The 25162-nt window shown below is 30.5% G+C and overlaps 2 protein-coding genes across 9 annotated transcripts in view; one reads left to right on the forward strand and one right to left on the reverse strand.

Annotated features, from left to right (window-relative positions):
* Galphaq (G protein alpha q subunit) overlaps window positions 1-19497 on the forward strand; it is a 69509-nt gene extending 50012 nt beyond the window's left edge. For 5 of the 8 annotated variants that reach the window (XM_072535136.1, XM_072535141.1, XM_072535139.1 and 2 more), the window contains 4 exons: window positions 1632-1761; window positions 3826-3979; window positions 10944-11051; window positions 16076-19497. In XM_072535136.1, the coding sequence (XP_072391237.1) occupies window positions 1632-1761; window positions 3826-3979; window positions 10944-11051; window positions 16076-16158 (475 nt within the window). In that variant the 3' untranslated portion in view covers window positions 16159-19497. Of the gene's footprint in view, window positions 1-1631; window positions 1762-3825; window positions 3980-7841; window positions 7950-10943; window positions 11052-13985; window positions 14070-16075 lie in introns of all 8 variants that reach the window. The other 3 variants (XM_072535140.1, XM_072535135.1, XM_072535138.1) reach the window with 1 other exon arrangement.
* Window positions 4003-25162, reverse strand: part of LOC140443733 (uncharacterized) — a 49031-nt gene continuing 27871 nt past the window's right edge. The window contains exon 4 of the mRNA XM_072535133.1: window positions 4003-7530. Coding sequence (XP_072391234.1) covers window positions 7445-7530 — 86 coding nt within the window. The 3' untranslated portion in view covers window positions 4003-7444. The remainder of the gene's footprint in view (window positions 7531-25162) is intronic.

Raw genomic sequence — 25162 nt, forward strand, 5'->3', positions numbered from 1 at the left:
TTGAACAATGAAGATGTTTATTTTGAAACAGTGGATTTTAATAAAAGGAAATCTGTTTCCAAGAATACAATGGAATTACCACTTTTGTATCGAAATGGTAATAAGTAATAACTGATACCCCCTATACACCATAAATTTTATAAAAACCTGAGATCTTCAGCTCAAGCAGCCGGAGGTGAAGTAATTGGCCCATTTGACGACGAAGAGGATTAGACAGTCTAACTTCTGATGTTTTTATACACATTCTGTGGTAATAAAGTCTTTGATGCAATATCGAGTGTATTATTTTGTGGAATAACCCATTCACTAACTAAAAATATTTTAAATGCAAAGTGTTTATCCAAAATTTTTGATCAAATTTATGAAATAAGTAATATCTAACATACTTCCATTCATTCTAACCAAAAAATATTATTAAACAAGGTTATAGTGGATCTCCTAATTTTCACTTTTTTTTTCAAATCTATGTTCTAACACCTATTAATATTGGGGTTAGTTCGTTATTGCACTCATAGCCTCATTTATATCTCATATTCTATTTATTTATTATATATGATTGTCATGAAGAATATATAGATTTTTAGAGTTACATACAATTAATTTTAATTTTATTTTAAATTAATACATTATATAGGTTCAGGAACTAAGTAAATATTAAAATGTCAAAACATGTCTACGCTTACCTTAGTACATTAAGTTATTTTGTGATACCAGTGACCCTTTCCAACCTATTTTTTGTGCTTTTATTTATTCAGTATATATTGCACGTTTATATTTTAACTTAATAAAGTTTGGCTGTGGTTTGATATGTACTGCATGCATTATAGTAGTTTGATGTCAAACCGAGGTTGAATAAGAAAATAAACTGAAACCTTTATAATATATCTTCATTATTGATACATTTTTAAATCAAACTTCTCTTTTGATTTCTATTCTATATTTTCTATCATAATTTTTATTACAATATTGGTGTAGATGGTAATTATCAATAGAATTAGTATAGTCGAGCACCTGTAACCGAGGCTAACACATTTCGGAATTATGGCGGTTATATACAAATATGTAGCATTCTTATAAGTCCTTTATACTGTAGTCTTATAAGTCCGACTTCTTCGTTAAAGTAAGGATTGCAAAATTAAATTATTAACATATTAGGGAAGAGTTCTGTGGTGCACCAATTTTTTGTTATGGGGTCTCACACTAAGAAAATATAATACCAACTATTTTTATATGGGACACCCTATATGTTGTTGACATTTTTCTTTAACATTTTTTAATTCAATCTGCCTTTGATTTTATCAACTTTTCAGTATTTAGAAACATTATTTTCTATCATGAGTTTGTATTCTTCATATTATTGTAGTGCTTCCTAAATATTGTTCTTTTACTACATTGAAGATATTTTTTAACGTCATCAAATATAAGGGTTTCAGATTTTATTAGTTACACTGTATAAAAAAATAAAAAGTTCATACTAATTTTTTTAATAATATTCACAAATTTGGAAAATATTTTTCTGGATTGTAAATTGTGTTAAATTATATGGTTTTTTATACGGAGGAATAATATTAGTATGGACTTATCCACTATTATTTACATATTTTCTAATAATCAATTTTTTGTGTTCACAGGATGGTAGATGTAGGGGGACAGAGATCTGAAAGAAGAAAATGGATCCATTGTTTCGAAAACGTTACTTCCATCATCTTCCTAGTAGCTTTAAGTGAATATGACCAGATTTTATTTGAATCTGAAAATGAGGTACATATATAAGTATACTATTTCTAGTAGCTGCTAATAGAATGAAACATGTATGATTCATTAACATTCCACTGGTATCTGCATGATTAATTAATTCCCCTTATAATTATCCAAAACTTATCTTGTCTTACTTCAGGAATATTTTCTTTCACTGTACTAAAAATTTTACCTAGTCAGAATTTCCATATTAAAATAGATTTTTCTTATGGTACATATTTGTTTTCGTTTGTAGGTTTTCTAACCTTTCCTGGGGATGATTTTGGTTGCTAACTATATGTAGATATTTGTAGGTACATTGTCCACTTGCCAATTTCTTTCATGTTTTAACATAATTTCACCATATAATTACTTTTTGCAATTTGTTGGTGTTAAAATGTGTTAAAAATACATTACACAAAATTCTTTTTCATTGTTTTTTTAAGGCTGATTTTGCCTTATGTTTAACTTTAATGAATCTCAAAGACTGTACATTTTTAATAGTATAAGGAGACGTTTTTATTTACTGTCATACGAATTAGAATATAACACTATATCTTGTATTAGCATTAGTATCTATTAAAGAGAGGAAATTGCCTTGAAAACCCCATCCGTCTTTTCAGTTGTTGTGAATAACACTGAATGTCTTTTCTTTTCCAAGAAAAATTTTAAATATTGAATTTAATGATTTTAATCTTATAATCCTGCAATTTGCATACTTAATAAGGATAATAGCCAGTTAATCTTTCTTATTCTTCAAATATTTGTACAGAATGTGTAGAATGTGTACCTTGAAATGATTAGTTAATTCTGCAGTTATACTGTTCTATTAGTTGTAAAAAAGTAATATAATACACCTATAAAGAAGTACACCAAAGAAATGGCCACTTAATAGTGATTTACTACACACACTTCCACCCCTCTTTCTCACTCTCTCTCTCACTCTCTCTCTCTCTTCTCCCAATACCAAATCAAGTTTAGGAAGAACCAACTTCTTAACGATATATTATCTTGTCGTGATCGGTGTTGACACTTCAAAACCGTTTAGATTGGACCGGTACGAAAATGAGAATCTGCACTGTGTCTTCATAGACGGCCATTACTATAGTGTTTTGTATTTCTGAAACTACTTCTTCCTCCTTAGCAGTTCCCTTTCTAAGGGTCGCAGTTTTATACTCTCCGTCGTAACTCATTTCTGTTCATTGTGTCTTCTTCATTTAAACCTTTCTCTCTAGAGTCCTCTGCACACAGCGTTTCCTCGGTTTTGCTCTATCTCTCTTTCCCTTAACTTCTAACAGCTGTATCCTTTGTCCTACATAGTTCTTTTGTCTACATCTGACATCACCAAATCATTGCAGTCTTTGTCATTGAACCTTTTTTGAGACGAGACACATACTCCATTTTCGACATGCTTACTTTAAGTCCTCCCTCTTCAACCTGCCAACTTCTCGAACATTTATTTGCTCTGCTCCTCTACAAGGTATCATCAGCAAACGGCATAGACCAAGGAGCCCCTCCCTTACCTTATCTGTTAGAACATCGATAACAAAATTAAACAAGTAAGGACTCTTTGAAGAGCCTTGATGCAAACCAACCGTCATTGGAAAACTTTCTGTCAATGCGACACAAGTTTTTACTTTGGTAAAAATCCCTCATACATATCTTTCACGAGCCTTACGTACTTCTCTGGAATCCATTTCTCTCTCATACATCTCCATAGCTCTTGTCTAGGAACTGTGTCATACTTACCTTCTTAAGCAAACAAGACATCCATTGTCCTTTTTCCTGGCATAAACCCAAACTGTTCTCCTACTGATTTCTCCCTCCTTAATATTCGCTCTGCAGTTCTTTCCTAAAGTTTAACTTTAAACTCTACAGTACTGAATGTTCTTTTTATCTTTACATAGCCACCCTAACAAGGTATCACACTAAGCCATCACGCTAACCCTCCATGCATTGGGCATCCTTTCTTTCTCTGAATTTGTATTTCTGAAACAACTGATGAAATTATTTATTATTATATTATTTATTAAATTGAGAAAAATTAAATATTTATTATATAATTTTACCTTATTTATTTTCTTTTAGAATCGTATGGAAGAATCGAAGGCACTCTTCAAAACAATTATTACCTACCCGTGGTTTCAGCATTCGTCTGTAATATTATTCTTAAATAAAAAAGATTTATTAGAAGAAAAAATTATGTATTCGCATCTCGTTGATTACTTTCCTGAATATGAAGGTAAGTTAAGAATCTAACTTTTTGTTAACATTAACATCTAAATAAATTATACCTAGGTACTATATGACAAAGTTGAGTGGAGACCTTAACCTTGGGACACACAAAGCGTATGTGAATATTTTACTTCCACTTTTTAGGTTGTGCCAACTAACTGTTGTTTTGAAGTGGAAATCATAAACTTATTTCAAAGTAAAATTGCTTTTCCCAATAAAAATAGTAAAATTGTTGTTTTGAAGAAAAATCTGAATGTTTTCATTTTTTTTTAAATGGGTGTTATTTGGCTCAGCAAAAAAGCAATGTAATTTATGTTAAAACAGTAATAAACATAAATTTAAACAAAACTTGAAATTCAATTATTTCTTCTTATTGGAAAGAAATTCTTATATTTATATATTTTCCTTGCATATCTTATAAACTTCAGCAAACTATTATCGTCACTTTTATGGCACTAGGTAAGTCAAAATTTAAAGAAGTTAATGAATATTAGCTTGAACGTTAACCGAAAGTAATTTGTATCTAAAATAAGTTTAGTAAACTCCACTCCATTTATTTTCTAAAAATTTCTCTTCCATCTCGTTATTTTTCAATTAGATTATGGTTTGACCGACCTTATGTCTTAAAAAAATAAATGTTTCCTTTTTAAAGCGAAATTCTAGCGAGTATATGTACTTCTATTTTTATAATCTCTACAATTAATTGTACCTCCATAATCATTACTTCCAACAAATTGTTGGTAAAATTTGTGGTCAGATGATTTGGATAATTTTTTTCTTTATTTATAATATACAAATTATCATTTAGTACTTATCTGGCTAGCGTTACCACATGGTAATGCCTTATATAAATATGCTCACTGATAAAATGGGTTATATTTTATGATTATACATCAAATAGTATATTTATTAAAAAAAATTTAGTAAAAAATTGTAAATGACAAAAATTTGAAAACTTCTCAACATTTGACAATTTGAGTATATATTTTAATCTTCGAAATTTATAAATTAAATGATATTACCCATATTAGATCACTCTGACTAAAACGATGATAAGAAAAGTGGAAGTTTTCGAGATGTGGCTTAACAGAAGAATCCTAAGAATATCTTACATAGACAGGGTCACGAATAAATAATCCTTATGAAGACTTTCAGAAAATAACAGAACTGAATAATGAAATAAAGATGCCACTTTACCATGTGATAAGAGGAACAAAATACCAATTTCTTCAAAGTATCATGGAGGAAAAATTTTTTTAGGAAATTGTAGCATTTGAAGGAGACAAATATCATAGCTGCATAATCTCAGAAAGTGGTTTAATTGTTCGTCTAACTTGCTTTTTAGGCAGCAGTGAACAGAGTTCAGATACTCATGATGATTTCCAACCTTCAAAAGAAGATGGTACCTTAAGAAAAAGATCCATATTAGACTTTTAGTACAGGTTTGAAAAAAAATTCTCATTTAGAGATGAATGCAACTGTTACCATATCATAAATTTAGCCTGTAATGGTTTAATGTATTTGAATTGGATTTTTTTCGACAAAGCTATAAAACAAAACAAAATTGAGAAGTGTTTCTATATGAAATAAATAGTATATGTTTCATGATATACTGATCGTCCGCCTACATCATTTCCCTCTTGTGAACCTTCAGTGTGGCCCATTTGACCTCAGCTAATTAAACTCAGATTTGTCGTATAGTACTATTTCTAATAATCTTCATAAATTCCAACAACTATGACTTAAAAAATGTGTCGTTATGATTAATGTGAAAAGTGATCAAACTTAGTTTATAAATGTATTGTTTTATTAATTAAATTTAGTTTCTAAAATGTTTTTCAAATATTTATTGCAACAACAAATTACCTACTTCAATACCAAAGGACTTTCAAAATATTATTTTTTAGAATTGTTGGAAATACAGTTACCTTCAGTATGTTGGATAAGATTATGGTATTTTTTTAGTCCCAATTTTCTTTGTCATTTTGTAATGAACTATTTTGCCTACCACATAGGGTATTACTATAAGGGGTTGAAAATTGGGGACAGAAATTATTGGGTGGAGATAGGGCAAGCAAAACAAGTCGAAACTTATGCGAACGGCTCTCAGGGTTTATTTGGAAAGCTGGAGTCGTGGATAAGTGAATGAAACAATGGGATTGGATTGGAGCAACTACAAAAAATGAAACAAAGCGGTACTTACATGAATCTCCTGGACAAATGGAACAACAAAACAACAAGAAGGACCTCTAGCTATTTAAAATAAGGACGCCGCTTTGAGGAAACAAATTGTAACAACATATGTGAGAAACAAATTGTTTTGGGGAAAAAATTTAAAAATGTTAAAAAACAATACAAAATTACTGTATTAATAGTCACAAAAGTAAATACAAAAATAACAAAGAGAAACACTTACCATGTTCTATCTGTTTACAAACTCTAGGAGTTGGAGATACTACAAAACTTACTATTGTTACTGGGCTATAATTTATAACAGAAATAAATTATTACAAATAAAAAATTATCTTGGGGTGGAAACTAGACTTCACTGGAATTTCTGGGGGTAGAACTGGGCTTACACTTTCTGCCACACGAACAAATTCATGTCCATACTATGAAAAGGTATTCTGCAACGGCTTCTTAGGGACATTTGAGGTTGGGCCACTAGATACAAACTTTAAACGGGGCTTCTTAAAAAAACAGGAAACTGAAACATATGGATATCTTTCAAAACCTCACTTAAAACTGTAACTGAACCATTAACTGCCACAATACACTACATATTTTCCATAAAAAGGGACGAAAAACAAGAAACATTAAAAATTTGACGTAAAATTTGGACTAACGCTGAAGTCAAGCGCTTTTGACAACGCCTCAGCGAGAGTGCGCAATTATCGTTAAAATTCATTCGCACAATCTTGGTATAAACAAAACATAACCTGGAATATTTATTTGAAACGCAGAATATCCTAAAAGCGGCTTTCGATCAAAGAAAATATACATCAGTGGTATATTAACAAACTCTAAAAATGTGTTTTGTATCAACTCGGCGACGCAAAGAGGAATTGAAAGAATATTCTTCGGTGTTTTAATACGTACGAGGGGATTCCAATATATACCAAAGAATTTAAAAATGCTACAATTTAATAACTGTTTATAAGTAATAAAATATTTCTAACTATTCTATTTCTATATGCAAAAATAATTGAAAATGAACAAATACATTCAAATCCACAAGGAAAATGAATTTCCTGCAGTTAGCTGCATACTATAAATCACAAAAATTTTAATTAAAAAATCCTTTATAATTTGTTGCTATGTAAGGTCGGTATAGAGACGACCAGTTATGAATTTTACATTGCCATGAACTGAATCTGTTGAAAACTTTAATATCCTATAAAATTATTAGTAACAATGTAATATATTATGTAAATCTAATTTAATAACATTTAAAGGGTTTTCGCCCATATATTTATTGGCTTGAAACATACCTAGTAGCAGCACTGATGATGGAATTTTCATTTTGAAAACTTTCTTTGATGTAGCCCGAAAGGGTTCCTTTAAATAAAAATATACCAGTTTATAAAGAATTTTTTGATTAAAATTTTTAGCTACATTCAGTTTTACTGATTATTTTGTGTCTTTGTACTTTTGCCCTATTGCGAGACATATACTATTCTATATGCAGAAAACTGCTACACAATTCATTTTGTATGTGGACAAGGCTAGTAATGTTGTTAGGAACATACACTATATTAGTCCCAGTTCAAATCTTGCTAAAATTATAAGAACAAGTATATTTGTTGGAATTTTACAAAATTACAATAAAAAAATAACTATTTAATATTGAAAAACCTATTTTGGATAAGGTGCAAAACAAGATCATATCGGTGCCAGAGAATTCATTTTGAAGGTTTATCTTCGTGAAAATCCTGATCCAGAACGTTCCTGTTATTCTCACTTTACTACTGCTACAGGTTTAGTGACTTAACTATCAAATGTATTGCTAGTGTAAAGCTATTTGTATATACAGACTAATAAAAGTTAAATATTTTCTTGAAAAAGGACAATTCAGTTTGAACCACATATATCTCTAAAATGAGACAATCGCCCGCCACCTTGTATTAAAATATACACTGCATGTCATTAAAAAAAAGCCACCTAAAATTTTTGGCATTTTTAAATTTTTAAGAACTCTACGAGAAATTGATTGCCATTAGATGTTTGTGTAATATTTAAGAATATATTCTAAAGCAGTTTGCAACCATTTCTTAAATAACAAATGTCAAAAAAACTTCTCCCAAAATGATGATTTTAATGGAAAATTTAAAAAATTTACATTGTAAATTTTGTTCTCTGTTGTTGTCTGTTTTCTTAATAAAAATTACAATAAAGTCGTGATTTTTAATATTCTATATTAGCACCTCTATTTTGAATTACAGAATTTCGGTAATATATCGGTGAGCATTCAACGCTCCTCTATTAATATACAGGAGATCAGTACTCCCTTCGAATGAAATGACTGCCAAAACATTACAGAGCCTCTTCCAAAAGCAACACATGCTCGTCGAGCACAAGTAGCGTATCCTTCCCCATATCTTCTGTACGTTTTGATGCGATCGTCTGAGCCATAAAGAACCATTCTGGACTCATCTGTAAACAAAACATTTTTCCAATCTTCTATCGTCAATGCTCGTGATAACGAGCAAACTCAAGTCAGCGTTGTCGATGTGCTACTGTTAACAAAGGTCCTGTTGCTGGGCAGCGAGCCCTTAGACCAAATTCCCTCAACCTTCTCGCTGTAGAAGTGCTTAATGTCCATCTGTGAGCATTTTGAAAATGGTTTTGGATTGCTCTAGCCGTAAAGAACCGATTTTGCAAAGAAGTGCGTTGTAAAGAATAGTCTTCTCTGGCCGTCGCGATTCTTCTCGCGCCTGATCCTAGTCGTCGTTCGTGAGATCCAGTCTCTACGAATCGTTGGTATGTTTTTTGGACCATACAACAACCGGCTCCAAGCTGTCTGGTCACTTCTCTTTGACTGATTCCATTATCAATCAAAGTAACAATTTGAACAGATCTAGCAAATCAAAACTTATTCATCTGTTAAAACTATGAATTATTTCAAATTAAAAAACTCATAAAAACAACAAGAAAATTGACTTAATATCAATAAATATATTCAGCACAAACTTTCACAACTACTTTCTTCAATCTTTGTTTACAACATATATTTATATAAAGTATTGATAAGAAGTACCGTCTGGTTTATTATCAAATTTACATTGAAGAAATTGGTACCTACTTTGTTTGCACATATATTATATTCTGTACTGCCATTTTTAATCATCAGATAGATTGGTTGTCTTTTTTCGGATGATGTATACTTTAAAGTAGCTGTTAGTTTATTAAATAAAGAATTGTTCAGAGATAAGTATTTTTTAATTTGATAAACAAACATACATTTCAATATATTATCTGTTAAACAGATGAAAATGAAGATGATATAAAAGAGAACCGAAGGTCCTGCTTTATTTTTTTCTTATTCGAAATACTCTTACACATTAAAGTCAAATTGTTGTGCTTCAGAATTTAATGGTTTACCAGGCCAAAAAGAAAAAAATATTTAATATCAATCCTTTGACGTAGTTTTAGCTAGATTTATGTTAATATATTATTTCTCGTCATTAGCTAATAAAGTGTATGAATCAGTATCAATAGGATCTTATAACGTCATTTCAACATAACCCTGCATCGTCAGATATCCGGGTAGGTACAAACTCACACACACAGAACGGCCAGCGAATGCCCATGCTTAATTCCCACTTTAAATGGATAGCTACAAAAGAGCCATCTACTCTTTTAGTAACAAGTTTACTTGTGTGCATTTGGTAATATTCGTGATACCCATCTTGCAGACAATTTTTTATGTTAAATTCAGCAATAAGTGTATTATATAACAGATGGTTTGAGAGAAAATATCTGCAATAATTTGCAGCAGGAAATCACAAAGCTTTTTAACATTTACTCACATCACCTTGTCATCGCGTCATTTGATACTGCAGATTGCCTTAATAAAATAAATCTTTATAAACTTATATTGGAGTCTTCAATGCAATTATTGAATCACCACTTATTTCTGGATCCGATTCATTTTGATACTGAGATGTTACTCAAATTCAAATATCTGCTATACGCTCGCTTTAACAGTTTTATACTTGTAATTTTCTAGCGTGAATCTATACTTAACTTGTTTCAATGCGACGTTAAAAGTAAATAATTGTTTTGATTTATAAAGGGGTTAGGATATATTTTCAGACATTTCAACAACAAAAAATCACTGAATTGTAAATCTCAACTGGTTGATCAAGGTTTAGATAAAGGAATAGTTACTGGAATAATATTTATAAAATTCAAGTCTGTATATATAAATAGCAATCCTTGTAGTAGCTTACAGTAATCCTAAAAATATTTGAATTATTTACCTGCATAAAAAATTTCGATGTTACATATAAAAATAAAATAGAAATTCTCTATAATCTATTGGAGATTTACATTAAACACAGTGGCGATACTAGAATATGAACAACGTGTGTTAGACTCTTGATTCATAGCAGTTATGACTACTGAGGTTCATTTAAACCGAAAATGAATTTTTATTAAAAATAAGTATTAAAATTAAGAATGAGCCTGTGAAGAAGCTAGAATCATTATTTTTTTATTTATAAATGTACGTATTTATAAGAACGATATAGTTTGATCTTTTTAGGAGGAAGTATTTACTTGGGTTAAAACAATATTTTAGTTTAAAATCAATTGAGATTTGAGGAATATAAATGTCACTGATTATGTCATATAATAGCAATACTCGTACTAGTGAATATATGTTATTTAAACCAAAAAAATCAATAACATCTAAAAGTTTTATACTTATTATAGTAAGTAGAGCTAATTTTTAAACCAATTTTGTCTAGGTCCACAACGAGATGCGATAGCAGCTAGGGAATTTATCCTAAGAATGTTTGTAGACCTGAATCCCGACAGTGAAAAAATCATATACTCACATTTTACTTGTGCCACAGGTATTGCTAGAGTAATATTAGTGTTAGTGTCCAGAGTACAAACATAATAAAATTATTTGAAAGTTTATTCGCAAAACAAATGTAAAATATATAAAAATCTATAAATACAGAATATTTTTATCAATGCATGACAAATAAGAATTTTCAATCAATACATTGGAATATTTCTTAAAGCCTGTCCCCCTTTTGACTATTCTCGTTACATCTTAATCTACTTTACCACTATCTAGGATATTTCCGTATTTACTAAGTTTTCCTAATCTGTTGTCTATTATTGCCCAACAATTTATTTATATTATTTAACTGCTAATATATAGCTATATCAATTTAGTTATTTTGGAAATCAATTTTATTTTTTACTTTTGATCTGCTCATATCTCATTATATTTTTCATTACCTTCTGTTTGTATGTATATATGGTCTTTTAATATTTAATATTTAGGGTGGTGTCCATTTATATTGCAAACAACTGATATTAACAAACCATTTCTGGTTGTATTCCGTCAATAGGACCACAGACTGGTTCTGGATAATATGTAATTGAAACAAAATAAAATAACAAAAGATTGGGAAAATAAGCTTATTCTACCAATCTACACGCAATAGGACAGGACCAACTGGGAGAACTATAGAGCGATATGTCCAGTGGTATAATAGAGGATAATTAAGGGCCAAACTTGAAAAAAAAAACAGAAGAATAATAAGCGTCCTTCAGAAAACGGTAACAGATAATATTTTTGTACTGAAAACACAATAGAATTAGCATTCATAGACTTGAAATCTGCATTTGACCCAATAGAAAAATATTGGGGAAATTTTTAAAACAGCTAAAAACCCAGCATAATCCAATACAAGTAGTAAAATCAATATATGAAAATACTAGAAATATACTACTAAACAGCCAAAATAAAAAGAAGATTTTCTCCTAAAAAATGAGTGAAACATCACTCAAACACCACAACAAAAAAATCTATAGGAGGTAAAAAGAGTTAGTGAGAAGAATTTAACAAATCAAACAGTGATATCAAAAAGTAAGTAATACTTTTGAACAAGATTTAAAATGTTAATTCTATGTTCAGTACCAATCGATAATGATTTTAAATTGGTACCAAAGTACATGTTTTACTACTTATTGTTTCCAGTCTACATTGGCCATACTGAATCTCTATGTTATTTTTTTGTATAAGTAAAATGTTTTTCCTTGCGTTGATTGGCATTAAATATTCTATGTTTTTTTGTATCCTATATATCAGTGGTTTGATATACGGTGGAGGAACATCTACTGTTCTATCCTTCAAAACATCTCCTTTTTAGAATTAGATTAGATTAAGAGAGGTGGTCTTTCGGCCTATTCCACTGCGACCTTTTCAGATCTATTGTGGTCCTCTAGTCTTAGATAACATTCTCTAGCCTGACCCTTTTTATAAAGTCTAGTAGCTTCGAGACTGTACCTTCCATGTAGCTATTTGCCGGTGGATTTTCTTCTCCTAATGCAAAGAACCGCACATTTGCCAGACTGTCACACTGACATAAAATGTGCTCTGCTGTTTCTTCTTCGAGGTGACAGAATCTGCACAGGTCATCATCTGATAATCCCATCAGCTTCAAGTGCCTATTCAGCTTACAGTGCCCTGTTAGAAGACCTACTATGACCTTGACTGTTTTCCTGTCTTTGCTTATTAGGTCTGCCGTAAATTTTGGCGAATGTTCTGTAATGAACTGTTTCGCCTGTCTTTGTCCTGGTGAATTCCTCCACCATTCCAGAGATTTGCGAGCTACCCACTTCCTTGTAGCCGTTCTTGTTACTGATTTAGCAACTCCGCAGAAGGGTTCCGGTCCAATGAATGGCAATGATGAGCCTTGTTTGGCCATTTCATCTGCTTTTTCATTGCCCTTATGACCCTCGTGCCCCGGTACCCAGGCTACCGTAACCTTGCTACGGTCTCCTAGTTTATTTAGGGCACACACGCAATCCCATACTAGCTTAGAATTGACCTCTACAGAATTGAGTGCCTTAAGCGCTGCCTGACTATCTGTGAAGATGGCAACTGAACAGAACGTTCTTTCCTGCCTTTCTATTTCTTCCACGCAGTGATGGATTGCATTTATTTCCGCCTGGAAAACTGTCACATCCTTAGATAGACTTACCGGGAAATGTATCCCTTGATTTGTCCCTACTATGCCGGCTCCCACACCCTCCGATGTTTTTGAGCCATCCGTGTACCAGGTAGCAGCAGCTTGTATGTGTACACCTTTATTCCAGTCTTCCCTGCCTGGTATCTTAATTGTGAACTTATTGTTAAAGCTATATCTCGTAACTGTTGCATCGATAGGTTTCCCCATCACAATATCGGCTTTTAGCTCCTCGATTAGCTTTCTGTTGTCAGTACCATGCATCTGGCTTATATGTCGCTGACTATGGATTAATCTCCTTTTTAGAATACCGAACATCATTTCCTTTTTATCATGTATTAATATATCATTATCATGTTATTAATTTAGAACTTTATAGAGACCTTTGTAGACTTTTATACAATTATAACATAAACTACTTATCTAGCTTAATTGTTTAGAACTGAATCTCTTTCATTATTAGGAAATTTTAATGTTAGTATAGCTCTTATTTATTACATTTTCAAAGGTATGTATAGTGTAAATGTATATGTTGATAGGTTTAATTAAATTGCAATTAATTTTTATACCGAAAAAATAGTTCAATATTTTTCTAGTAAAAAATTGAATAATAATTGATTTAACACTGATTTTCAACACTTCAAATTTTTACTATGTTTGTTACTAGGGACACAGATATTTTACAGCTTTCCGCTTTATAGGTTATTCTATTATAAAAAAAATGTATAAGTTATTTTAATATTTTTTTCTTGTGTTAATGCATGCTCTCTTTGGATTGGATATTTTTCTTTTTCTATAAAGATACTGAAAATATAAAACTAGTATTTTGTGCTGTCAAAGATACTATTATGCAGACAGCACTTAAAGAATTTAATTTGGCTTAAGGTAATACCTTACATTATTTACTTATTTTAATTGATTTACCTTGTTTCATAAATTTTCTGCTGCATGAAATTGAGCTAATAAAACAAATATTTCTGGAAATTATATTTTTTAATAATATTTTACATTTTTATAACATCCATGAACTTTTATTAAATATTAATAAGGGACAAATATTCACCAAATTTCTCTGTATTCATAACTTCACGCAAATCTTCTCCATATTATGCAAGGCTGGTTCATTCCCTATACATTATTCCTTCATTGTTTTCTACATCTTCATTCTTTAAAAACTATGAATTATTGAATTAAGACCTACGTTTTCCTTGTGTGTGTTTTTTTTTTGTAATTTTGACAATAAAGTAAAGTTTGTGTAACTTTCTGGCCAAAGTCAAGTGTTAGGATTTTCAGTTCATGCAAGTGCCTCTAACATATTATGTTTGGTTTGGATCGTCTATCTTACACTATGGCTTCCATTCTCTGGAGTAATCCACGAATTAGCTTTCGAATATGGGGCCTGTTATTCTACTCCTCTATAATCATACCACCATGTATTTTTTGTTCATGAGGGGTCTTTTTAATAAATAGTAAATTTTCAATAGGATTTTCACCAGGTGAACATGCTGACTAATTTAATTTTTGTATTCGAACTTGAGGTAACTATTCTGTAACACACTTGCGGAATGTAATCTCACATTGTCTTGCATGTGAATACAGTGGTTATCTATTAAGTATGAATATGAGAAAACCTAGTTGACTAAAATATCATTAACGTATCTTCATGGCTGTCAGTGCTCTATTTTCAACAAAAACTAGTTCGGTGCAACCTTACATTAGACATTCCGATCCATACTATTAGTGATTCTCCTACAGACAGACAGAAGCTAAAAGTACACTTTATAAATATAGTAAAACCTCGATATAACGGACCTCTATTTAGCGGACTTCGGATATAACGGACAAAAAATCCGGTCAAATGTAAAAAAAAAATAAAAACATACTGTTAATATTACACATGCGTCTCATATATGTAATCAATATGGCATAAAAAAGCAAACTTTCGGACATAAAAAAAAACAAATACAAAATAAATAAATTTGCATTCATGTGTGATGTAGGAGAGCATAGCAATCTTGGAAAACGAATGAAATTGGCTCGTGAAACTGCACTGGAAGAAGCATTCTTAAAATGGTACGGGTAACAACGTTCTAGTGGGATCCTGGTCCGAGCAGTCGAATTGAAATTCGGGCATCATATGCCCCTTTCATACTATAGCTCTAAGAAGCCATGGTTCACCTCAGATATTTTCAAAAATTGGTTTTTCACCTTCAGTGAGAAAATTTCAAGACAAGAAATTGGGAATACCGTCAGAAGAGGTGAAATGTTTATTGCTTTTAGACAACGCTCCTGCTCACTCCTCTGAAAATATTCTACGTTCAGAAGATGGAAACTTCAGGTGTATGTTTTTGCCAAAAAAATACAACATCGCTTCTTTAACCCATGGATCAGGAGAAATTTTTGATTTGAAGATATAAAGGAAAATGGAGCACAACAATCATAGCACACTACTACTGGATGCTATAGGGGACATTCTAGATAGTATTTATAAGCAAAAATGTACCAAAGAGAGAATCACAGTAAAGAAACTATTTTAGGTAAATTCAAAAGATCTTTTGAAAATCAATCTTTAAATAATAAACATGACTTCACAAATTTTTTATATGCCCTATTTATATCTATTTTTGTGTAATACCGTTGGGAAAAATAGATACACAATATGTGAAAAAACGTGACGTGCTACTGCAAAACAAAGTTCATTTTTTCATTCAGCGCTTCACAAACCATATCAATCAGTTAAAATTATCAAAACAGCAGACCTGTTATTTTTGAGGATTTTTTAAGTTTGTCCTTAAATTGGAAATATTTCAGATTTAGATTTTTATTTGAATTTCCAGAAATACTTGTCCATTTTTTAAGTCTTTATGATTTATGTGTATTTAATTTTACAGATACAGAAAATATAAAATTCGTGTTTGCGGCAGTGAAAGACACAATATTGCAGTCGAATCTTCGTGAGTACAACCTAGTCTAGTACTACTTACCCTGGTCTAGTCTTATCACGGTCTAGTACTATCCTGGAGGTTTGTTTCGCTAAAGGTGCCCCCGGCCTATCTCCAGGCAGGGTTGGAAAAAATGTTTTCCTTTGTTTTAAGCGTGTTTGCATTACTTTTTAGCAGTATGTTTTTCAATTGTGTTTTATGATAACACGGTAGTAAAAACATGCATTTTGTAAAGAACGTGTATTAAAACATATTGAAAACAAGAAAAAACCTGTCTCCAACCAAATGCAGCCGCAGCCGGGACCAAAAAATGTGAAAATGTGATCTGTCCGTCACCGTTTAGTCCACGGGTCTTTTTAGAGAAAAAGCTGAATAAACTCACATAAAAACGTGAAAAAATTTATGTGTCCAACTGTGTGTAACACTTAGCATAGTGTGCCATTGGTGAAGATCGATGGATTTTTTTAAAACAGTGCGACAAGCAAAAAACGTGACTATTCATTTTACTGGGTGTGACGTTAGTTTTCACTTTTACATTAATTTAGCATAAGAAAGATTCCTTATTTCTTATAAAAAGTATACAGACAAAACATATATCTTAAAAACTGGTTGTTCTGATAATTATCAAGAAAAGCAGTGGTCTTTAAATAATAAGCTCATTAATATCATTTAATTTTTAAGCTGAAAATAGGTTTGACGGAGAATTCATAGTTTCCAACTTAGTGATGGAAATACAATATCCGTAAAATATTAAATTTTAATTTGTCATGACGTTGTCTTTTACGTTTAAAATGAATTTAATAGGTTTTTATTAACACATAAGTTACTTTACGAAAACATGTCTTTCAAAATTTGTACAGTTTGTTTTCTGTTATTAAAAATATTCTTGTGATGCGGTTAGAATAATTTATCAGAAAAATTAGAAGTCTTTGGATGTCTTGATAGAAACTATTATAAAGTGTTTTTGTTTCCTTAGATTCTATTGGAATTGTAATATGTTCATTACATCTAAATATAACGTAGACAATAATTACTGGCTTGCTTGTTTTAATACTAAGACTTAATTTTTGTAATATTAATGTAAAAAATTAATTCAACATTAAAATTTAGTATATCTATTGTTTTTTTACATCAATATTAACTTTGGTTGCAGAAAAGTCTACTGATTTCGATAAACCTCTTAATAACATATCAATATTTTATATTTTGAAACTGTTGATTTGAATAAAAATAGAAGGCTATCGATCTAATTATAAAAATCTATCTCTCTTTTTTGCAACAAAAGCTAAAGCTGTTTATTTGTTGTGATATTGAATAAAGTTTTCTACACCAGTCAATATATATAATTAGAAAATCAAGAGTAGTTACCAAAATCCACACCAAATCATTAAAATTGAATTTAATATGATTTGTATGCATTTTTGTTTTTTATGCTTATGAGACAGGTATGCATGTTCTGTTTCTTGCATTTTTTTATAAGAATTGCTGATCTTTCTTATATCTGAGAGCTGAACTTTTGTAAAACTGTTATCTAAAGCCACGCCCAACTGGTATTGTTATATATAATATATTAAATTAATGTAGAAAATAGGAAGTAAGGAAACTAAATTTTTTTGGTCCGGTACTTTTTTAAAAAAATGTTTTTAAAAAGGCCAAAATGGAGAGATGCTTTTATTTTGGCTCTCAAACTAGTCTGAAGCATAGTGATCGTAGTAGATTTTCATGGAGAAGAGGCTCTTGTACACTTTTTTTTATTAATTTATTCCTAAATCTCATGTTTTCCAATATTTTTTTCGTCAAAACCTACTACATCGCTAATCTCAAAGAATTTTTGACATTTATATTGTATCTTTAACGTTAATCACCATGTGTTATGAGAGATTTTGTTGAAACATTGATTGGCTACGAGGAAAATTTCACATGACCAAAAGTTACCAAGAAGAAACTTGAGTGTTGAGAGAAATATGTCCTGTAGACCTACAATGGGCCAATGCCTTTATATGCAATATGTTTTGTTGTATTTGATACTAAAAGTTGTGCATTTTACCTTTAATATAGTAAGCCAGCTGGTGAATACAGATAAATACTACATAGCAGCAATTTTTTGTGTAAACTTTTAATACATATAACACAAATGTGTACTTTTTTTCTACTCTTTTAAAACTTTGTAGACACAAAAAATTTAAAAAAGTTTTTAATTGAAAATATTGATGTATAAAAAACATGTTAAAGTATATATTTTGTATTTAGTTTGCATTTAATATTGTTTTCTACAGTCTAAATTAACTGCTGATTGATATTCTTTTTTGTCTTCAATCAGGAATATTGAAATCTGATACGACAGATAACTCGATCAGATTTTTGAACCGAATTTACATCACTACTTACTATACACTTAATATAATCACAACACTGCTCATTTTAATTTAATTTAAACAATTTTAACTTTTTTCCCGGTAGGTTTGTTTTATCTAAAACTCTGCATCAGAGTCATTACAAAATATTTTAAATTGTATCCAATAAATAGCCTTGTTAGTTTTTTTACTCTTTTTTTATTCTCTTAACATGTTTTTGAATTAAATATTTATATATTAGTTTCATTCGTAAAATATTTCTTTAAGTAATTCCATAATTTTTTACCATCAAAAGAATTATTCATTAACAAAGACCAAATAAAAAATGTGATACTCTGCTTTGTAGTAAATATTTGCAACAAATGTTTACCATAGCATTTGGCCTATGACAGTTGCGTTAAATTACTGTTTATATATATATAATTTTAAGTATTCATTGTATATTGTACAGTATGTGTCAAAACTTATTTGTTAATTAGCTGTTTTATGTTGCCTTTTGTTCGGTGTACTTCAGGAAATTAACAATGTGATTACATTATATTTATACAAACCTGCATTTGATATACTAATAGTTAATATATTTTAAATTGTTTATATTTTGTGGTAACACAGTTGTTGTTTTTAAGTACTGTATAATAAATTATTTGAGTAAATATATATTAGCTTTCTATTAATTTCCTGGATTGCAATGACATAAAATATTCTTGTCTAAAGTAATTGGCCCGACTGTATGAAAGTCCCTGCATGGAAATTTCTTGTCACTCTAAGAATGGCGGGAAATTGCCTTGAACGAGAAAGAAAGAACGTGATGCAAATCTTGCTTTCTTTGCGTATTTGTTCAGTTAACATACTATACTAATGGCAATTTAAAAAATATATAGGAGCTTGGTTTTTTGTGGGTATGAATGTTGCCTGTTTGTAATGATGTGTATGGTGAAGAGTGTTCGGGATGTCTTGCAATAGTTTATGAATTTGTAAAATCATTTCTTGTCAAAGTATAGAATTTTTTTCTGATAATCGTTTTTTTCACCTTTTCACCCTTAATCGAGTCCAGAAACCATGAAAATTGGAAGATCTAATTGAATGGATAAAAAAAAACTCAAAAAGTTTAAATACGCTTTTTACAGTTCCTCGCGAATTTTTAAAGATTTAAACATAAAATAGTAGAATTATAAGTTACAAATTGAGTTAATTTCGCTTCGGCATAGAAAATTGAATTTCACTTATCTACTTCAAAAGGTAACATTAGGTTTTAAATAGTATGAACGCAAATAGTGGAGGCGAATTAGAGCATAATGTGGACATATCAAATTCAGAACCTTGAGCTTCTGTAGAAGAATTAATAGGATACCAAAATTGTACTCAATCCACACAGATAAGTACTAAATACTTTTCTAAACCTGTTTACGAAGTAAATTTTAATGTAATTGACAATATTAAAAAAGTTTAATAAAAAGAGAGACATTACTGTATCATCAATTCGATTTGGGACCTTATTATTGAAAATGATTCAAATGAATTTAAGGGTATACTTTATGCGTTAAAAATAAGACTCACGTAATTTTAAGCCGTCATCCCTAGCCTCAAAAACGTCATTTTTCCGGTGAGCTGCAATAAATTTAAAAAATTCACACGCATAGTTGACTACATAACCTAAAAATACATTTTATTTTTATAAAAAGGTGCTTGACCTTCAAACATCGAAAAAATAGCTTTTTTGTGATTTACTCCAGTTTGTAGACTTAAGAATGGATTAAATAAGGGTTTTTATAGGTTACAGATAATTTGAAGTAACTGGGTCTTTTAGTTAACTAAACCCACAAAAAATCATGTGTTTTAATGGTTTTTGCCTAGGTAATGACATTTTTTGAGATCGATACAACCTCATAATTTTTTTATTTTTTACCTTTTTTGTGAACAAAAAATAAGATTCAGGATTAATTTTATCCCTCCATCCTCTCCCTCAAAAACGTCATTTTTTTCGTTTTTATTTATTTTTTTTGTGGGTTGCAATCGATTTAAAAATTTCAAAAAATTCACACGCATAGTTGAGGCTTCTACAAAACTTGTGTATTTTTGGATGTGCCACCAAAAAGAGGATAAACTGATTTTTAGGGGGTTTTGGCGATTTTCCCTATTTTATGTATGTATGTATGTATAGTGTTAACAGGTCTTTTAGGCCCATTGCTTGATGGATAATTTCCATAGTTTTCTTTCCTTAGCTGTCAGCTTCCAATCTCTGATTCCCATCTCTCTGACATCTTCCATCACTACATCTCCCCTTTTCTTTCTTGGCCTTCCTCTCTTTTTTTTTGTCTTCAGGTACACCCCAAATAATATTCTTGACTTTTCTATTACCTAGCATTCTTGCTAGATGTCCGAGCCATTCTAATCTACGTAGTTTCACTACTTTTGTTATTGTAGGGTTAGCATACAATTGATAAACTTCTACATTCGTTCGTTTTCTTCATTCTCCTACTATTTTTCTCAGCACAAATGCTTTTTCTAATTGTCATTTTTACCAATCTTACTATTTTTTCTGACACTTGGAATTCTTTTAATTCTTAATTTCTATTAATTTGTTTCTGTCTATTGTATCGTAGGAGGCTGTGTAATCAATGAAAAGTACTTATGCTGAAATGTTGTATTCATAGCAATTGATCAGAATTTATTTTAGCATAAAAATTTGATTGGTTGTTGATTCTTCCCTTGAGAAATCCTCCTTGGTATTCTCCTAGATTCTTCTCCACATATATTTCTAATCGTTTTTTTAGTTAGTATGACGAGCATTTTGTGTATTACCTCTAACAAGGATATTCCTCTATAGTTTGCGCATTCAGTTCTATCTCTCTTTTTGTGTCTATCTCTGTTCCGTCATCGAACCAGTGGTTTTTCCTAAATCTTTTTGTTCTTGGTATGTTCATTTTATTTTCAAAATCTTTTGTTGTATGTTACTCATAGTAGTAGTGCTATCTTGTTTGGCGTAGGTTTCTTCTATATCCTTTTGATAATCCTGCACTACCTCTTTATAGAGGTACCTTCTTTATAATTATTGCATATCTCATATTAATTCTAACCAAAAAATGATCAGAGTTTACGCCAGCCTCTCTGCACGTTTTCACATAAATTGGCGAACTTCTCTTAACGAGAATAACACGAGACAATATATATATATATATATATATATATATATATATATATATATATATATATATATATATATATATATATATATATATATATATATATATATATATATATATATATATAAATAGTTAAGTAAATTCAGTAGCCCCCCCCCCCAAATAACCCCTTTAAAAACCTAGTTTTTCCCCATAAACGATGGGTGTGTTTGCTTCTTTGAGACCCGAAAATTTTCTTTTTGAATGTGAATTGGAGAAGCATGGATTCAGGTTGTATCTAAAAAAAATATTATTAATCCTGCAAAACATGGATTTTGGGGGATTTAAAGGTGTTTTTCTCGATTTTTGGATGTCATAAAGGACTCAGTTCCTTCAAATTGTATATAAAAACCTTCATTTGATCTATTTTGAAGTCTATATAATGGGTAAAATCCCTAAAAACAGTTTTTCACGTTTTTGAAGTCGGCTTATGGAAAAAATCAGGAATATATTTTTTGATAAAATACACAAAATAAAAAATAGACCAGCAACTATTACCAAAAAAGTTTTAAGCTTTTTTCGAAATAAAATGCATTTTTACTTCATTTACATTTACATACGGGTCTATAAAAATAGACAAGTTTTTACGTAGACATATAATACAAGTAGACTGATTGCTGCAATACGGACGAATTCCCCCACTGCGACAGAGAAGACTGACGCAGAGCAGTCTCTGCATCTCTTTCTAATTTGTCAGGTTTATCCAGCACGTGACCTAAGTCACCAATGTCACGGTCACGTGGTCAATAAACCCGGTCCATTAAACTGCTGGGTCTGCTTTGCGTCAGTTTTCTCTCTCGCACTGGGGGAACAACGCTGTATTGCAACGATCAGTCTATCTTGTTTATATGTCTCTGGTTTTTAAACTCCTCAAAAAAGTGTGAAGTTTTTGAAATTATTAAATTGATTGCAACCCATAGAAAAAAAAAACGATAAAATGACATTTTTGGGAAAAGGGAGAGGAGAGCTAAAATTGCGCCTGGGCCTTATTTTTTATTCGCATAAAACTTAAAAAAAATTATTGAGGTGTATCGATCTCAAAAAATGTTATTAACTCCGCAAAAACCTTTAAAAAACATGGCTTTTTGGAGTTTAAATGAGTTTCGCCAAATTTTTTAATGTTCTATAGGATTAAGTTAATTCAAATTATATATAACCTATAAAAACCCTGATTTGATCTATTTTTAAATCTATGAACTGGAGAAAATCCCCAAAAAACTCCTAAAAAACAGTTTTTTGTATTTTTGAAGGTGTGCACATGGCGGAAAAATCTGAAAAAAAATCAAAAGTACAGTTTTTGAATAAATAGACAAACAAACTACACTTGTACTCCAAACAAAAGTTATACGTTTTTTACGAAAAAAATGCGTTTTGTAAAAGCTTCAACTATGCAGTGAATTTTTTGAAATTTTTAAATTGATTGCAGGTCACCGAAAAAAATTAGTGACTTTTTGGGGGTAGGAAGGGGTGGCGGCTTAAAATTACGCAGTCTTATTTTTTAATTACATAGAACGGAAAAAATTCTGGGAGTGAGGACGTTTTGCTTATCTTAACGAGGATAACCTTTATAAGTAAGACAGGCCATAATAAAAGATATTTTGATAAGAATTTTCGGTAGGTTATATTAAAAACAAAATTAAAATGTATGATTCTGTCAGTTTGATGTTTTGGAAGTAAAAATAATAAAACGAAAGCAAGTAGATGAAAATGGTACATAATACATCCCAACAACAACGTGTATCGTTTTCCTAAAAATTTATATAAAATAAGTTAAAGCTTATAAACAAAAACTGTTATGTTTTAATTGCTTCAGATACGGTCATCCTGGACGTCAATACAAGAGCAGAGCTAGGTGTGATAAATGTAGTGAATTCCACAATACCAAACATTGCCAAAAAATCGAATTTACTTTAAAATCTTTTAATTGTACGGGCAACCATTCCACTACCAATCTTAATGTGTCTTCAGAATTCAAACGACAAAAACTCGAATGTCAACCAATAATATCAGTTATCATGATGCAGCAAACAATTTCTTAAAAACACTTATGCAAATATAATACCCACTAATACAAATCTTTCTATCTCCAACGACAAACTTATCATGTCCCAAAATATTTCTTCCAATAAATCCTAGTAACGTCACACCCATATAATTTCCACTCAATTCATGGCCAACAACAAACTATTATTTCCTTAATAATAGTACAGATAGCAATAGCATTTGAACTAATAAAAGACAGAGACCAATTAGTCCAGATACAACACTAAATTTACATAAGGAAATTATATCTTATCCTAGATGTCAAGAACCTAGATAGCAATATTTATAAGAGTAATATTAGTAATCAATCGGTTTCACTATTTTCTTAGACTAGCGTATGATAAAATCAATCTTAAAGATAGTTATAGGTATTATCACAAAAGTTTTAATAACAAAAGTGTTAATGTAAATAAAAAAACCGCTAGAAAACTTTGTTAAAACATCTTTAGATGTAATTTTATCATCACATTCTCAGACCAAAATGGTAAAATAAATATTTTGCAATGAAACTGCCGTTCGGCAGTTTCTAATCTAATAATCCTAGAACACTTGCTAGACGAAGGCAAATACACCATTGGATTGATATCTGAGACCTGGTTTAAAACAAAAAAATATAAATTCAAAGGTTTTAATAATATCCGCTGTGATAGTGACGATGGATATGGTGGTGCAGCCATTTTATTAACCATATTTAATTTATCGAGAAATTTCAATTTCCACTATAATCAATTTTGATGTTTGTATTTCAGTTAACATACTTAGTTTCAATACTTATATATTAAACCAAGATCTCGAATATCAATTCAACAGTGGATACATTTTCTGGAACGAATTCCTAAACCTTTTATAATAATTGGGGCGATTTTAGTGTGCTCATAATTTAATTTGGAATAGAGAATATGACGTTGAAGTTCTTTTGGAACTAATTGGAAACTGTAATTTTATCATTTTAAATGACGGATCTCCTACATTAGTGAATAATAAGAAATCAACAATAGACTTGACTGTGCAACCATGAACTAGCACAAGAAATTACGCAGTTGACTTTAGAAGAACTTTATGGATTTAACGACTTACCAATATATCCAATTTAGAAATAACGCTCCTCCTGCACAAATTCATTAAGTAAAGCATACTATCTGGAGACTCGAGGCTACTAATTGAGATCTTCACACTTCTGTATTTGAAGTTACACAACCAAAAACATCATTAAACATTTATTATTGACAATATTAACAAAGCTTCGATTAAAGCAATTCCTTTGCGCTCTTAACTCCCAAAAACGTAACTGTTAGAATGTGGTGTACTGAAACCTGTAACACAGCTGCTAAAGCAAGGAAACAAGCTTTCCTATGTTACATACATACTCCCATAACCTGATAGAATATAAAAGACGAGTAACGAGTAGAACAGTAGCAAAAAAACTTTTAATGAAAAGCTGGATTAATTACTGTCAA

This window comes from Diabrotica undecimpunctata, chromosome 6 (genome assembly GCF_040954645.1).
Source record: "Diabrotica undecimpunctata isolate CICGRU chromosome 6, icDiaUnde3, whole genome shotgun sequence".
In the NCBI taxonomy this organism is placed as follows: Eukaryota; Metazoa; Arthropoda; class Insecta; order Coleoptera; family Chrysomelidae; genus Diabrotica; species Diabrotica undecimpunctata.